General features: G+C 33.9%; 3 protein-coding genes across 9 annotated transcripts; 2 read left to right on the top strand and 1 right to left on the bottom strand.

Moving 5' to 3' along the window:
* The first annotated feature begins 3,500 nt into the window (after positions 1-3,500).
* LOC126774247 (uncharacterized) lies at positions 3,501-4,466 on the top strand. The gene has a single exon (XM_050495672.1). It carries the CDS (start codon positions 3,760-3,762, stop codon positions 4,402-4,404), a length of 645 nt encoding a protein of 214 aa, XP_050351629.1. The 5' UTR covers positions 3,501-3,759; the 3' UTR covers positions 4,405-4,466.
* A 2,311-nt stretch (positions 4,467-6,777) lies between these two features.
* Positions 6,778-8,834, bottom strand: LOC126774254 (N-alpha-acetyltransferase 11). 6 transcript variants are annotated; one of them, XM_050495688.1, is made up of 4 exons: positions 8,816-8,834; positions 7,794-8,122; positions 7,149-7,297; positions 6,778-7,039 (listed from the first exon to the last, which is right to left on the bottom strand). In XM_050495688.1, exons 2-4 carry the CDS (start codon positions 7,951-7,953, stop codon positions 6,806-6,808), a joined length of 543 nt encoding a protein of 180 aa, XP_050351645.1. In that variant the 5' UTR covers positions 7,954-8,122; positions 8,816-8,834; the 3' UTR covers positions 6,778-6,805. The 6 variants fall into 6 exon arrangements, with proteins under 6 accessions (XP_050351645.1, XP_050351644.1, XP_050351642.1 ...); XM_050495687.1 differs by lacking the exon at positions 8,816-8,834 and adding an exon at positions 8,636-8,675; XM_050495685.1 differs by lacking the exon at positions 8,816-8,834 and adding an exon at positions 8,506-8,655.
* A 465-nt stretch (positions 8,835-9,299) lies between these two features.
* On the top strand, positions 9,300-14,703 carry LOC126774211 (uncharacterized). 2 transcript variants are annotated; one of them, XM_050495625.1, is made up of 9 exons: positions 9,300-9,549; positions 9,626-9,981; positions 10,255-10,332; positions 10,926-10,950; positions 11,020-11,155; positions 11,629-11,784; positions 13,014-13,185; positions 13,970-14,067; positions 14,477-14,703. In XM_050495625.1, exons 1-9 carry the CDS (start codon positions 9,497-9,499, stop codon positions 14,678-14,680), a joined length of 1,278 nt encoding a protein of 425 aa, XP_050351582.1. In that variant the 5' UTR covers positions 9,300-9,496; the 3' UTR covers positions 14,681-14,703. The 2 variants fall into 2 exon arrangements, with proteins under 2 accessions (XP_050351582.1, XP_050351583.1); XM_050495626.1 differs by having other exon boundaries at positions 14,460-14,500.
* Positions 14,704-15,499: the final 796 nt, after the last annotated feature.

Raw genomic sequence — 15,499 nt, 5'->3', positions numbered from 1 at the left:
AGGTTTTAAGGTTCCTTATTTACAGAATATAGTTGAATAGAAAAATTGATTACAATTTACAATTGACCGCCAAATTGTTCCGGTATTTCCAGTACTACGGAAAGAAAAAAATCTAAAACCCTTTATCAATAGAAAACAATGAAGAGAAATAAAAATATTAGTACTAATAGGTGGACAACTATATTAATATTTTTCACTTATTTTACAACTATTTAAAATTAAAATGGCTTAGCAGAAAATTCTGTTCTTGATTTGTTTGTAAGGTTAAACAATAATAGTGTATAAAATGTATTTATTAAACGATTAATAAATTAATACTATTAATATTCAATACAATTAAACGATTATTACAGAAATATGTATTTATTAAACGATTAATAATTAATACAATTAAACGATTATTACAGGGTAGAATTTTGAATAAAAGGACTGAGGCAGAAAGAGGGTGGAGATACCTCCCTTTTTTCTTTACCTATTTCTCTGTTTCATTTATATGTATATATACTTATTTATGTTTTATGTGGACGGACTTTGACAAGTGACATAGTTGCAGAACTTTTGCATTGATATCGACTTTCATTACAATTTGTACAAATTTCAAATTTGTAATTCTAAAAGTTCTTAATTAGCTTAATAAATTTCGTAATTCATAATAAACAATAATATAAATTAATAAAGTAATACGCGTCAAAACACACAAATACATTCTCTTAGACAAAGGTCACGCTTACAAATCAAAGTTGTATTAAATTCATGCTCTGATGGAATAAAAAAAAACGTCATTTTATGATTCGTTTAAAATTCAAGAGTAGCTAGACTAACACCATGTTGCAAGTGGATATGCAACATCAACCTAGCATTAGTATCTAGTGTACTTTTGAGAAAACGAAGTATGTTGTTCTCTATGTGAACAAATAAACGGCCCTGGGTTACGGCGTTTCGAATTCACTGTCGGCGGGCACGGCAGCCCGAACGGCCTTTTGCTTAACAGAACGACGAGCCAGTGTAACTACAGGCCACCTTGGGAACCGACCTTGGGAGGTGGCGTCGGTGGCGCCTTGACGAGGTGAGGAATGGTTATTTCATACATAGCCAATGTCTATGGAATATGGACCCCTTACCATCAGGTGGCCCATTTGCCCGTCTGCTTGCCTATAACATAAAAAACGCATAGTGTAATTATTTGTATTCTTCAAAACTCAATTAGCATGAACTTTCCTAATCCTGACGAATATTACTGATGTGAAAGTGAGGTTGTTGGTTATGCTTTGACGTCAAAACTTCTCAACCGATAAAAGATCAAGGACATAGAGTACCTGAAACCTCCACACACTGGCTTAAACCACCACGACCACCCCTTCACACACTGGCTAAGCCTGGGGCCGAAACTAGTGCTTCTATAACTGTTAAACAATAAATTCAGTTCGAACAATTTGCATAAATGTGTCGGTGTCGGCATGTACTAAAACTTTCTTATTTGATATTATTAAGCGCTTACTTAACTTGCTCTATCTTATCTTTCATTTGTATAGCAATATTTAAATTTATTTAACATTGGGTCATCTGGATCTACAGAGAGCTAGATAAAACAGAAATTCAAAATTAAATTCTTGATTGTGTTATCGTTCTATGCAGTAAATGTCCCACTTCTGGATAAGCGCTTACTACTGTTAAAGAGAAGGGTTGGAACTCATACCGCAACGTAACTCTACTACGGGTTGCTGGATAAACATGTGGCAGAATGTCAACCGAAACATGCAGGTTTATCTTGTTTTATATGTATGATTCACCAAATGCACCATATAACCAGGCCCCTCTTTCCCGCTGAGCACTCTGGGCACTTTCCCAGGGCCCCGCTAGGGGCGCTTTAGTCCCTGCCACATCACCAAACGATAATCCATATTTATTAGCAAAAAAAATATTCATTGGCAGGGTAGTAGGGGCCTCATTATCCTAATGTGCCCAATAGGCCTCTTATAGATTAAAGACGGTCTTGAATATAACTGACAATAAAAGTAAATATAATGTTAACGTAATAATTAGGTACCTATTGTACAGCACATAAAAAAATAAAAATAGTAATATATAAAATTTAATAATATAAATAAAATAATTTTTAATATATATAAAATTGTAATATATAAAATATAGTTTATAATAAGCACAAGAACGATAAAAGTCACAATACAACTCAATGTAACATTTATCCTGTCAAGCATTTGTAAAAAGATTCATAAAACTTTAACGAGAAAATCGTTATGTAAGTGTTATATATTTTTTTAGTATTATATAAGATTTTTTTAAACATTCATATTAAGCAACATTTTTTGATTTCTATTGGTACATAAACCGAAAAGTAGAACAATATGGGCGGAGGCTAACTACTGATTAGTCCGCGAATTGGGTGAAACATTGAATATACAAATATAAGTTTATGGTAGATATCATTTACCGTTGCAGGTGTTCCTTTCCTTTCCTTTGTACAGGTACAATGAAAGGAAAGGAGCAGTAGCATGAAAAGAATTGGTTTCTAGATTTACCGCTCCTCAAATCCGCCACTCTAGGCTCACTCCCACTGAGTAAATTCTCGACTATGACACAAAAAATCTTAACAGGCAAGGATAGTTTACGTTATATACAAACAAACAATACTTAAATATTGTAAACAACTTATGTATGATTTTGAATGATTACAGTAGAATATAGTAGTATATCATGACATAGAAAACGTTTTTTAACGCGTTCAAGGTGTAATTTGTCGCCAGCAAAGATGCCGCCAAACTATACTACAACATTTAATTAAAAATTCCCTATCAATGTCGTCCTGTGTATATGTCGCATAGAAACTACCAAATCAACCAATCAATTATGATGACAAAATAAATAAAACACAAGGGATCTCATACCATATATAAAGTAAATACCGAAAATTAATCGTGTATTTATGGTTAAATAATATCTCAGAATAAAATCTGAAAATTTATTTTATCCGTACGAAGCCGTGAAGGGCAGTTAGTAATTCTATATATCAAATAGATAAATTAAATACTACTAATGTCTGAGCATTCTTTTGGATAAGCTTTTGAAAGAACATAAGTATTTTGATTTTGGAGCCCAATCCGTACTTTTTTTTATGGTCTCTTACATTCTTCTAAAAAAAGGCCTGTTACTGAAATATTTGCTTTCAAGTTATATTATTCATAATTAGTTTACATTTCGCTTACATTATCATATTTTAAAATATGGCCAATACTGTCTTTTTTTTCGATTTTGTGTATTTACAACGTAGCTTTGCAGTATGCAATTCTGTATATTCTGCTGCTGCTGTTAAATTCTGCAATTAACTATAATTGTTGTTAACGGTTAAATGTTACGTCTTTTAAATAGTGATTTTTTTTCAGTATATCGCCGTCCATAGCTGCTTCGCCAACAATTCCAATCTTGGGCAGCCCGAACTTTGCAATTGCAACACATAACTGCGCATTTCATTGACAGTTGACAACTTGACAGACAACTCATAAATTGATAAGATTCAGACTACTATATTTTGTAATTTACGCAGGTTCAGTAAATTATGTACATATTATTATATGTTTAATATTTGTTAAGTTTGGTGTCTGTTATAATATGTCATACTGTCATAGTACTTAGTAGCTTTTTCTTATGTTCTATGCGTTTTATGAAGATTTATATGTTGAAAAATTATTAATCCTTTCATTACTGTAAATAGTTTTGATAGGGAAAGGTTTGGATTAAATAATGTCATCTTTTCGTGAAAGACAAAATAATTTATTCCAACATTTAAAAGATGCTGAGGAGCAATATAGTTTTTCTAAGTCAAATAATCTCACACCAACGCCAAATTATGGTGATGTTGACAGACAGACTTATAGAAAACTCAGACGTGAGGTAAAAGAATTTCGTGGCAAAACAATTAGTATATACAAAAGGCCGGAAGCAAATATACAAGATTGCTTGCAAGCTAAAACCACTCCAGATTACATAAAAAATCCAGGAAAATGGAGATATTACTCGCTTTCAGATGTTACACCAGACCAAATGTCAGATAAAACTAATATACAGACTGCACTGGCATTTATACGCAAAATGGAGGAAACAGCTAATAAAGTTAAAGAAAATGATATGGTTATTGATGAAACAGGTGCTGTTTTCAAGAAACCAAGCTTTAATATATCGAAAACAATAAAGCAAGCACCATTGGAAAAACCACAACCTGTTTTGCAAAGTAACAAAGTAATTATGCCAGAATATGTAGTAGGAATGTCTCGCAAAAAAACCAACTCTGATAAAATCAATAAAAAAATGAAAAAAAATGTAGAAGCTAAACATGTTGAACTAAAACTCAATCATCTGTATGAAGATGATGATGATGAAACTACTTAAGAAAGCATGTTTCCTTACAACATATAAATAATATAAAATTTTAAATAAATAGACTTATTGAACACGTGTATTTAAATTGTGTACAAAACCTTTATTAATATTAAATAATTTAAAACAGAATTAACTTCATTTTCTTATGGAATTATATTTTTTTTTCTGTCTTAACTATTATTGTGTTGTATATTGTGATTTTGTTATTCTCTAAACTTGTACTACCTTTCTTTAATTCTTTGCTATGATATAGCTATGATAACGAATGATGATAATTTTTGCGTCCAATAATAATTTTCGTGAATATATTAAAACAATAAGAATTAAGACTACCCTTTAACCACCCCAACTACTATAATATGATTTGATGTTGGGAAATGAGATAAACATTTGGTCAAATTTAAAGTTATTATATAAATGCATTTGTTGATAGATTGATGCCTAAAAACAATAAATGTATCCCTGTCAGTAATTATTTTTTAGTAATTTTATTTAAATTCTTTGCTGTGCTTATAGATCATCATGTGCGGCGGTAAGAAAACCTACATGTATCAGATAACAATCTTCAAAATGATGGAGTTTCCATCATTTTGCTTTAACACAGGTTTGACCACATTCTCGCGGGCGACCCGCCCTGGGAACTCCAGGCGGAGGTGCTCGCGGAGGTGTACCGCTTTCGGGCCGAGGCGAGGGAACGCGGCGACCGTCCAGGGTCGGCGGAGGTCGGGCGGATCAGGGCTCTAGCCCAGCAGGCCCTGATCACCCGATGGGAGGAGGACCTGAGGTCCCCCACGGCGGGCCTGGCGACAGTGGAGGCGGTACGTTCCCACTTGAGTCGCTGGGTCAAAAGGAATCGAGGCACGCTCTCGTTCAGGCTGACGCAGGTGCTTACCGGACATGGCTGTTTCGGTAAGTATCTGCACGAGATAGCGCGGCGGGAGGTGTCATCCTCCTGCCACGAGTGTGGTGCGCCATTCGACACGGTGCATCACACCCTGACGGAGTGTGGCGCGTGGGGGCCCCAAAGGCATTCCCTGGCGGCGGTTGTTGGAGGAGATCTCTCCTTGCCGAGCATCATCGACGCGATGCTCGAAAGCGAAGGGTGCTGGTCGGAGATGGTCTCCTTCTGCGATAGTGTAATGTCTCAGAAGGAGGCTGAGGAGCGGGCGCGGGAAGATGCCGCTGCAGACCCGATCCGCCGGAAAAGACCGGGGAGAAGAAAAAGGCGCACCTTCTCCCCCCGCCAGAATTGGCGCCGCCGGGACTAGGGGGGGTTCACAGTACCCTGGGAACCTTCCCTAGAGAATGGAGGCCCGCATAGGCGGGCCAGCCGTCAGGCCTCTGCCTCGAATTTTGCGGGCAGCGGGGCGGCGGCGGCGGCGGCGCGGCAGCGGGGCGGGCAACGCATACCTGTTCTCCAAACCAGCGGGCAGATCGCGCGGCACTATAGCGGTGTAGTGTTGTGTTCATGGTTGTGTTGTCGAGATATTTGTTTTTATTCGCGAACGAAATGTCTGAAAAACGGCGACATCTTTTTGATTCAAATTTATTCCTAACGCTCGATTTATTGTGGGCAAAAGAAGAAGTGGATCCCTACTATAGGGCAAGGAAAATAAATGGCGAGTTTATCGAAATTATGAAGAACAGAGACAAAATCCCGACAAATTCTACGACTAATAATTGGTTAATTATTCTTCTATTTTTATGGTTCACATCTTTGCTGTTCCATATGGGTGTCCTCTCAAAGATTGCCGAAATAATTAGCTCTTGCACGTCCGAAGACATTTTGATACGTCACAAAAAAAATATACAACACTATACCTACAATGCAGACGCGCAACGCGGGCGGTCACCGCTTGACTGGAGTGCACCGCTCGTTGCCCGCCCCCGCGCCGCTCCTGCACCGCTGTATTCGAGGGCCGGTCCATTTGATTATACGCGTAAGATCCTGCCGCTCCCGCGCCGCCGCCGCCGCCGCCCCGCTGCCCGCGAGATTCGAGGCAGAGGCCTCAGAGCGCCACGGTAGCATGCGAAAGCGATCCCGTGGCGCTCCTCGTTAAGACGGAAAGGGTACCTGCTAAGGGTACTGGGTGCTGGTTTTTTAGTGGGTATCCCGATGTTCGGGGCGCACTCGGCGCCTTGGACACCGGCGAGTCCCACATACCCCCACTGTTCCCGTATGGGAAACGGGTAATGCGTTTTTCCAGCATAAAAAAAAAAGTTTGACCACATTCATACGGAAGATTTTCAATAATCCAAACTTTCTCAAAAAGAGGAAGAAGCCTTAGCCCAGCAGTGGGATGTTAACAGACTGTTACTTTAAATTTATTTACTAAGACTAGATTAGACATTGTCTATTTCTCAATGAAAAACATGTTTTTTTTTACATTTATTGTTTGCCTTAAGCATTTTAACACTGTGATACAATGGCTGATTCTGACTTTATTTCTAAATTTTCAGTTGATTGATTGTCACACTTATTGTCGGCTGTAAATGCACTTAGATCTCTCATCATGGAGTATGCATCTTCACCATCTGCATAATATTTTGGTTCAATTTCTAAAATTTTAAAACCAAGGGAGTTAGTGTACAGATTCAGTGCAGCTCTGTTGCTCTTTCTTACATGCAGAGAGACATATTTAGCCTGAAAACAGAAAAAATATATATTAATATATAAAAATTACATCTAAAATGTGCATTATTTTGATGTTTTAATAAAAATAACAGACATAATGGACAAAATAAGTAATAACCTGGAAACATTCCACCATCGCAAGTGACGCTTGATTCATAAGTTTTTGTGCGAGTCCAAGTCGACGATGAGATCTTTTGACTGCAAGAGAAGTTATATGACCATGGCGATTGTCCTCACCATCCTCCTCCATTTTTGCAAGAACGTAACCTATGCAACAAATTATAACATTTTTACAAGTTCAAGTGATAAAGACAACAGTTTAGGTATTTTTAGCAATAAATAATGTTAAAACTGTAAAAATAACTGTATGATTGCTACGCTTTCATGACTAAATCAAGCTTGAACCCCAAGGTTGCTTTAAAGGAAATAGGCTTTTTGTTATACTGTACGGTTCAAGCGTAAGGTAGGTATGCAATGCCACTGGCGAAAACTAGTCTAATATAATGTGTCTCATGCTAATATTATAGAATATTAGTTTAAGTTTGCTTGATTTCATAATATCTGGATGGGCATATTCAATATAGAATGTTAATATCTGAATAATTAAATATACATCCATAACAAGTAGCTATAGTTGTAATATATATTTTTAAAAATATATAAAATGTACCATTCCCAATTCTAGTAATGATTTGTACAGTAGTATTCAATTTTTATACTTAAGACTTTATTTTTAATAATTTAAATAAATAAATGTGCTTACCAACAATGTGACCCTTTTCATCTTCAGCTACATAGCTGAGTTGCGGCCATGACAATCCATGATAGAAATAATATTTCATCTGGTAGTTCTCTGGTAAGCACAATAGATTACAGTGCTGCATGTTCATAAGGTCACTAGGACGGGCACACCGAATATTCATTGTAGATGTTTATATTTCCAAAAATGTAAGATATTTTTTTATTCTCGCCTCGTTTTTTTTACTTTCGGTTGTCGTGTCTCTGAAGCTGGGGGAGTATCTGACATACCCCCAAGCAGCTCACGAACAAAGCGAAATTTAGACAAACAACACTTCCAAACTACGTACCAGCCTGTAACAAAGACGAACAAATTAAAAACAAACTTATAGTAAACACGAATTCGTTATAAAGTTTTATCAAACTACTTATAAGCAAAAGTGGATTACTTACAAAACAACACAAATATTAAAACTAAAAATACGCTACATACAAAGGTTAGAATAGCCAATATCACTTCCTTCATATCTGACTACGTATAATAAATTTAATAATAAAATGAACACACGATTATTGCGGAATGCATTTAGCAGGAATATAAATTTATCACATTAGTCACTATGGTGATAACTTATGCTTATTGGTGTAATATACATTAAAAAACTATTTTTTTAACTAAAATCTGTAGTATGGTGGAACGAATATTTCCGCCATGTTGGACTATTAAGTAAACTTACGATTACCTAAAATAATAATAAATGAAGATATTTAAATGTTCATATTATCCTTGTTTAAGCTAATAGATGTATAAATAACTATTTTATATTAAATTTCTCTATCCTTATTATTAAAATCAGTAAGAATAACCTAAAACTTTTTAAACATTGATTTTTGTAGTTTGTCAATTTTGACATTTACTTTTACTACATACTATACAAAAATAAAAAATATCAACATTATCACTGATTTTTGCTAAAAGTACTATAAAACTTAAGAACAAAGAATAATTGGAGTTTTAATCTGAGATTTTAAAGCGTATACTAACACCTTTTTCCAATTGTTATTAATCCCAGTGCTCGGGAGTCGGCTGGGCAGCCAAGAAGTATTTGTGTGGAATGTGAAAAAACAACAAATTATATTTTATAAGGGAATAATAAAGTAAAATATAATCGATTATTGAACATTTGACTGTCTTATTTTATTATTACAATCGTATTTTTTGAATATAGTTCATACCAAGGTTTTTTTTTTATTTAGTGTTGTGACTTTGTTTTTTTTGAATAACTTTTATAATAATTGATTAATAATTTTATAATATTGTTATAGATATCAACTGTATTATTACATAGTTTCTACTCATAATCAGTATACGCATCAAATTTTGAAGCCGAGTAATCTCATTTGTGTCATCTCTTTTATACGCGACATTGGCAGAATATTTTGCGCTCAACTAACGTAGACACAAGCCAGAAAAAGAATAAAAAGAAACAAATAATTGATTAATGATTATGTTGTCATGTTGACAAATTGAAAAACAGTGTATTCTGTGCCGACTACCGATCTGATATTTTCAATTTAATTTATAAATTTATGAATAACGTATTATAAATCAATTAAATGATAATTAATGAAATCTAAAGCATATGTGATACATTTTAATAATATTGAGAATTCTGAAATCTATACAAGAATATAGATATTTATAATTTACTTTACGAATTATAGAATATGGACGATCAAAATATACAAAATGATACAACTTCATCATCATACATTGTCCCGTAAGTATTTAATTTATTGCTCATACGAATCAAATTAGCTTTTTGTCATTGAAAAACAAATGTTTTTCTTTATTAGTTTCAGAAGCCCTGCGTTTAGTAAAGAAGAAGTCAGAGTGTTGGTTAATTTAGTTGCAAAATATAAACACATAATTTTAAACAAGTGCACAAACTCCACAACCAACCATGCAAAAGAGGCTGCTTGGGTAAAGATAACTAAAGAAATAAACAAACAGGGTTTCAAATATTCGAGAAGTGTGGATAGTTTAAAAACAAAATGGGAAAATCTCAAGAAGGAGGCTAGAAAAACTTCAAAAAATTTAATTAATTTAAACAGGACAGAAAATGATGTTCTTTGCCAAATAGTATCAATGATCAGTGATTCAGAAAAAAATACTAATGAAATACCTCAGGATTGGCTAGAAGAAATAAATGGTAATTTTTAATAATTAAATTTATATAAAAAATATATTTTTGATTCATCTTAATTGTGTAATCAATTTAATTTAAAGCAAAAGCAAACATTGCATGTTAAGTAGTTTTCAAAAGTAAATTTACTATGAAATTGGTTCAATACAAAAAAATACGTTTTCCAAATCTTAATTTATTTTTTCTTACACTTCAGCTAAAGCAGGTACTGGCCATTTTAATTGTTTGCTCTGCTTGCTTTAATATTAATTAAATATATAATATATGTTTCTATTGTAGATTTACATGAAGGTGATGAAAATAATTCATCTAAGCTCTGGGATGACAGTAACGACAAACAATCAGAGGAGTCAAGTGGTAAGATCTACTGCACTAGCTTAATGATGATAATGATGACAGCATCATTGATTCATATTAATTGACCACAATGACTTAAATTTGTCACAGGATTAATTTTGGTCATTTTGGTCATCCTCCATAGTAAATAGCAAACTGCATAGGCCATTTTATGTTATAGTTGGCTATTCTCTCTTGAAATTGGCCACAGTGGCCGATATCGGTCTGGAGGAATTTATTTATTTAATGCTCTAGTGTATACACAAACACAGGTAACTCTATTCCTTCACTCTCATAATCAGATGAGAATCATCAATCAGGTAATTCAATATGACCAGAGGAAGTTGCCTTTTAAGATTAGTGGCTTTACATGCTTTTTTAGACAGGAATGTATATCTGTAGCCAACTTCCAAACTTTAGGTGAACTTTATGATATTTCATTCCCCTGACCTGGCAATTGAATCCAGTATCTCAGGATCTGCATCCTTTGAAGCTAAGACCTACAAGACAGTGAACAAGCTAATATGTGTATAATAAATACTATGTCATATATTTAGTGAAGCCGAACTATATTGCATGGTAATTATTATTAATAAATTCTTTTATTATTCTAGATGGAGCTGAGGATGATAAGTTAATGTAAGTTGACTGAATATTTTATATATATGATACATACATATTAGATAATTTATAATTATGAAATTTTAGGTTGAATAGATCACTAAACTTCGCCCCACAAGAATGCAGTCTGTTATTAAAATGTATAAAGGATGAAAAGAAAAGTATCTTCTCCAAAGAAAGCTCAGGTAGAGCCTATAAGATGAAAAACAATGCGTGGGCCAGGGTAAGGTTTATTAGTTATATATGTATGTAAAATATACCAACAAAATCTGGTTTAAATGAAAAATTCGTTTGACAATACATTTGACTGTTGTCTTTGCCTTGGCTAACTTTCCTAAAAGAGGTTACTCAGCTGGAGATAAGTTCGGGCAATAATGTTTACAAAAAAAAACTGCAATATATAACCCGGTTAGTCCAATGTTAGTCGAAGGCAACTGCAGAGAGAGCAGGAGCAAGGCTACATGTAATTATAAGGCTAACAACCTTTATGTAATTTCCGAAATACAAAAGTTAACCTTTGGGCTGCTAAACTTCTCTACTGAGAATTGTTCGAAAGAAAAGTTCAATAACTTTTACTTGGATCAACCCGGGACAAGAGGCAGTTAAACAAATAATGTTCATAAAAACTGAAAAAAAAATAACACACCTATTCTGATTTTTGTTATAAGATTCTTATTTAGATTGTGAATATTTCAGATAACATACACTTTCAATAAACAGAGTCCACAGAAAAGAACCACAAAAGTATTACGAACTAAGTTTAACAATATGAAGAGGATGGCAAAAAAAGTTCGATATAAAGACTTCAATATTAAAAATCAAATTGAGAATCTATTAGAAGATAGAAATGAGGTAGGAAATGTTTTTGTTGTTTGCTATTTTTTAAATATGGTAAGTCAGTGTATTAAAATACAATTTATGAAAGTTTGGTGTTAATGACGGGTCAATATAGTTAGTAATTATTTTATTTGTTGTAAATTGATTGAGCGTCATTATATAATAATCATATTGAGTAAAATCTGTTTTGCATTCATGACTAGCTTGTGCATTTATGATTAAACAGTTGCGAGATATAACACTAATATCCAATTTTTTATGTGCAATACCTACCAGTCCGTATCCGTATCCGTAACAGCCTGTGAATGTCCCACTGCTGGGCTAAAGGCCTCCTCTCCTCTTTTTGAGGAGAAGGTTTGGAGCTTATTCCACCACGCTGCTCCAATGCGGGTTGGTAGAATTCACATGTGGCAGAACTTGTGACAGTAACAGTGAAATTAGACACATGCAGGTTTCCTCACGATGTTTTCCTTCACCGTAGTTTGCAAGGTGCACCTACCAGTGCACCTTGCAAACTTGAAAGCTTAACTTTCATAGAACTTTCATAAAACTTAACTTTCATAGCGATTACCCTCCTCATCGTCGCTACTGCCTTGAATGTGCTTGTCCCTAGACTATATACGTCATTGCTGTATATGTATGTTTTTTTATTTCATTACTGACGAGATTCCTGAGTGTGCGGAAAGGGCAAGTGTTAGATATCCTATACCTTTTCTGTCAAAATACTGTGTCAGATAATTGTATTTAATAAAAAAGGAATACTCCACTGTCTTATAAAAAACTTACTACTTAGACATTAACTGTAGCTTTATTTTTTACTTTATTTTATAATATTCAAGCTACTAAAGTCCTAGGCGTATATGAATGCAAAAATAGCAACAATAAAAATGTTCAAAAATGTGTACCTAAGCCTGTGGTAACAAAAAAAAGTGAAATAGTTTCACAACGCATAATTTTTTTATTTGAAAATAAAATAATGCAGTTCTTAAATCAAATGATTTAATATTTACGGTCTTACTTTGCTATGCGAGTGGTCACTTAACTATGCTGTCTTCTTCCTTCTAATGTCAAATCAATAATGACAGAAAGAGCGAAATCAGTGCTTAACTAAACAGTCGCTAAGCAAAGTTTATAAGTAAGGCCGTAAGGTGCAAATAAACCTAACAATTAATAGACACATTCGGGGATTTGTTTGAAGGCCATTAATGAAATAGAAACAATGTATATAGCTTATTTTGTTTTAGGGAATAAAGATTGAGCCGCACTTTGAATATAAAAATGATCTAGACTCAGATAATGAAGATGATCATGAGAATGATGACGAAGATTCCCACGACCTGCATGGGATATCTAATGAGCATTGTGAAGAAATGTCAGATCCCCTCGGTACGGTTCTTAAAGGAGACTCGGGAATAGGTAACATTTTTATATTTTATTAAATTTAATAAATAATCATATATTGTATAATATATAATAAATTTACGGCCTTATAAGCGTTGGTTAGTGATTAGTTAAAAAGTGTCTTCTTTCGAATTTCAAATCAATGATGACAGAAGGTCGAAATATGTGTTTAATTAAACAGCCACTGAACTATCTTTTTAAGTAAGGCTGTTAAAGAATAATAACGAATACGATAATATTATATAAAGTCTATATTTATACATTATATCCAAATATTCTTGTTGGGTCGTACAATTCATGTCCATTTTGATTATGCTTATTTGTATGTACCACCAAACAAATGTAAAAAAAATATGTTATAAACGTCCCTAGCAACGTAGCACATAAAATGACGTCACCAAAAAACCGTTTGTATGTATATACATAAAGTATACTAAATATATAATAGATTGCACATTCCGAGGCCCTGGGATTAAATCCCGAGTCGAAACAATATTTTTTTTTTAATCATGAACTTCCAGTAGCAGTTCTATGTTTGGAATTTATCATTTCTGTGTCAACAATCCCATGCCTCAATAAGTATTTAAAGGCGTTGATTCTGCACCTCAGATATCATATTGCTATCCCATGGGATTACAAGCTTTAGAGAATAGAGTGTACACCAGTGGTTGCGCTCGCACTTGTTCATGTCTAATGTGCAGTTGCTTAACGAATAGTCTTCATTGAGAATGACCGCCATGGCTGAGATGAGACAGGAGGCCATCATGCATTTTTAAATAATAACAATTTGTCATTTTAGATTCAATAAGTCATTTTGGTTCCGGCACACAGTTCGAAAATAAAGAAGTGGTGAAATTAAAATTAGAACTTCTGAAATACCAATTAGAAACTGCCAAAGTAAGTAGTTCTAATTCAAGTATAAGGAATATATTTCTTTATATTTAGTTTTACAGCGTAGTTGAAATCTTAGTTATTTTAGAGTATTACAAAAGTATACTCTATAGAAAATCTTTAAACTAGATACAATCTTTTTTGTATTTAATTCCTAATATCTTAATAAAATTACTATCCAGTTCGAACGACCACTCTTTATCATTTTGTGTGATTTTTTTAATCCAATATAAAATTAAGCGTAATATAAAAATCATTAATTTATTCCTATTTATAAAAATGTTGACTGGGTAAAATATAACTCACAAAAAATAAAATAACTCAGAGAGCCCACTTAATCTTATATAAAAATAAAATATCCTTGTTCTTAATTAGTCTTTTAAGAAGATTCAGTCAAGTCCCATTTTGAATGTAGTTAGAGAGACAAAGGGTCGTAGAGGCGGCGCAAGCAGAGGCCAGCGAGCGCCAGGCGCGCGACATCGAGACGTCGCTGCGCCTGCGCGCGGCGCGCCTGGCGCTCGTGGCGGCCGAGCAGCAGCTGTCTCCCTCGCACCCCGCGCTGCACTACGGCGAGCGGGAGGCGCGCGCGCAGCAGTACATGCGGTATCCGCACAGTTAAGAATATTAAAATTTTAATGACGTTCATTGCGTTTTATTGAAATCGCTATACCAATGTCGAACTGGTGATGGAAATATGGATAATAATAGTTAGAAATAGCATGTATGTAAACGATCCTTTTAATTTGGCAAAAACAAGCGTACAAAAAACTAAACATTCTTTTGTAATGTAAAATATTTAAAATATCATAAAATTCTATTTTGAACAATGGTTAAATTAATTAAGCTATGAAAATTTGCTTTGACATGTTAAACTATTTTTATGACGTACTACAAAAATATATGTAATGATCATTAAATAGTTAAGATTTTGAAATTTGTTTTTCTAATTTCATTTACTATTTTACTAAATTAATTTATGACGATTTATAAACAATAGCGCTAACGTTAACTGCTATTTGTATGAAATGAAAACAGCGCCGTCTAGTGACAATAATCGGAATTCCAACGCTATCGAATGCGTACAAAAACTCACCCTAGGTATAATGTTCTTAATAAATATATATAATATAATAAGCAATTGAACATGCAACTAAATGTTGCAATTAATATTGTCGGTGAGAAATTTCATTAATTTGCGGTGAAATAATTCATGACTATACATAATATGTAACAAATGTATCAGCAGACAATTATATAAATATATTATAAACTAGCTGCGCCCGCGGTTTCACCCGCGTATACTCTAAAGGAGACTTATAATATTTCAGTATATTAACATTATTAGTTTTATTTTCGTAGGATATTCCAGCATTCCATATAAATCAATTCTGACATACTTGAATGTCTTTCCCAGTGATTTATTTATTGTGACTGCAAA

The sequence above is a fragment of the Nymphalis io genome, chromosome 16 (genome assembly GCF_905147045.1).
Source record: "Nymphalis io chromosome 16, ilAglIoxx1.1, whole genome shotgun sequence".
In the NCBI taxonomy this organism is placed as follows: Eukaryota; Metazoa; Arthropoda; class Insecta; order Lepidoptera; family Nymphalidae; genus Nymphalis; species Nymphalis io.
The sequence above is the reverse complement of the archived record's forward strand: the minus strand, read 5'-3'. Positions and strand labels throughout refer to the sequence as shown.

Bases quoted from the DNA above. Each gene is read 5' to 3' on its own strand.
- LOC126774247 (XM_050495672.1), top strand. From the start codon at position 3,760: ATGTCATCTTTTCGTGAAAGACAAAATAATTTATTCCAACATTTAAAA.
- LOC126774254 (XM_050495688.1), bottom strand. From the start codon at position 7,953: ATGAATATTCGGTGTGCCCGTCCTAGTGACCTTATGAACATGCAGCAC. The intron at 7,298-7,793 runs GTAAGCACATTT...TTTGTTGCATAG, and splicing joins TGAAAAGGGTCACATTGTTG to GTTACGTTCTTGCAAAAATG. The intron at 7,040-7,148 runs GTTATTACTTAT...TTCTGTTTTCAG, and splicing joins CGATGGTGGAATGTTTCCAG to GCTAAATATGTCTCTCTGCA.
- LOC126774211 (XM_050495625.1), top strand. From the start codon at position 9,497: ATGGACGATCAAAATATACAAAATGATACAACTTCATCATCATACATT. The intron at 10,951-11,019 runs GTAAGTTGACTG...ATGAAATTTTAG, and splicing joins GCTGAGGATGATAAGTTAAT to GTTGAATAGATCACTAAACT. The intron at 14,068-14,476 runs GTAAGTAGTTCT...TTTTGAATGTAG, and splicing joins ACCAATTAGAAACTGCCAAA to TTAGAGAGACAAAGGGTCGT.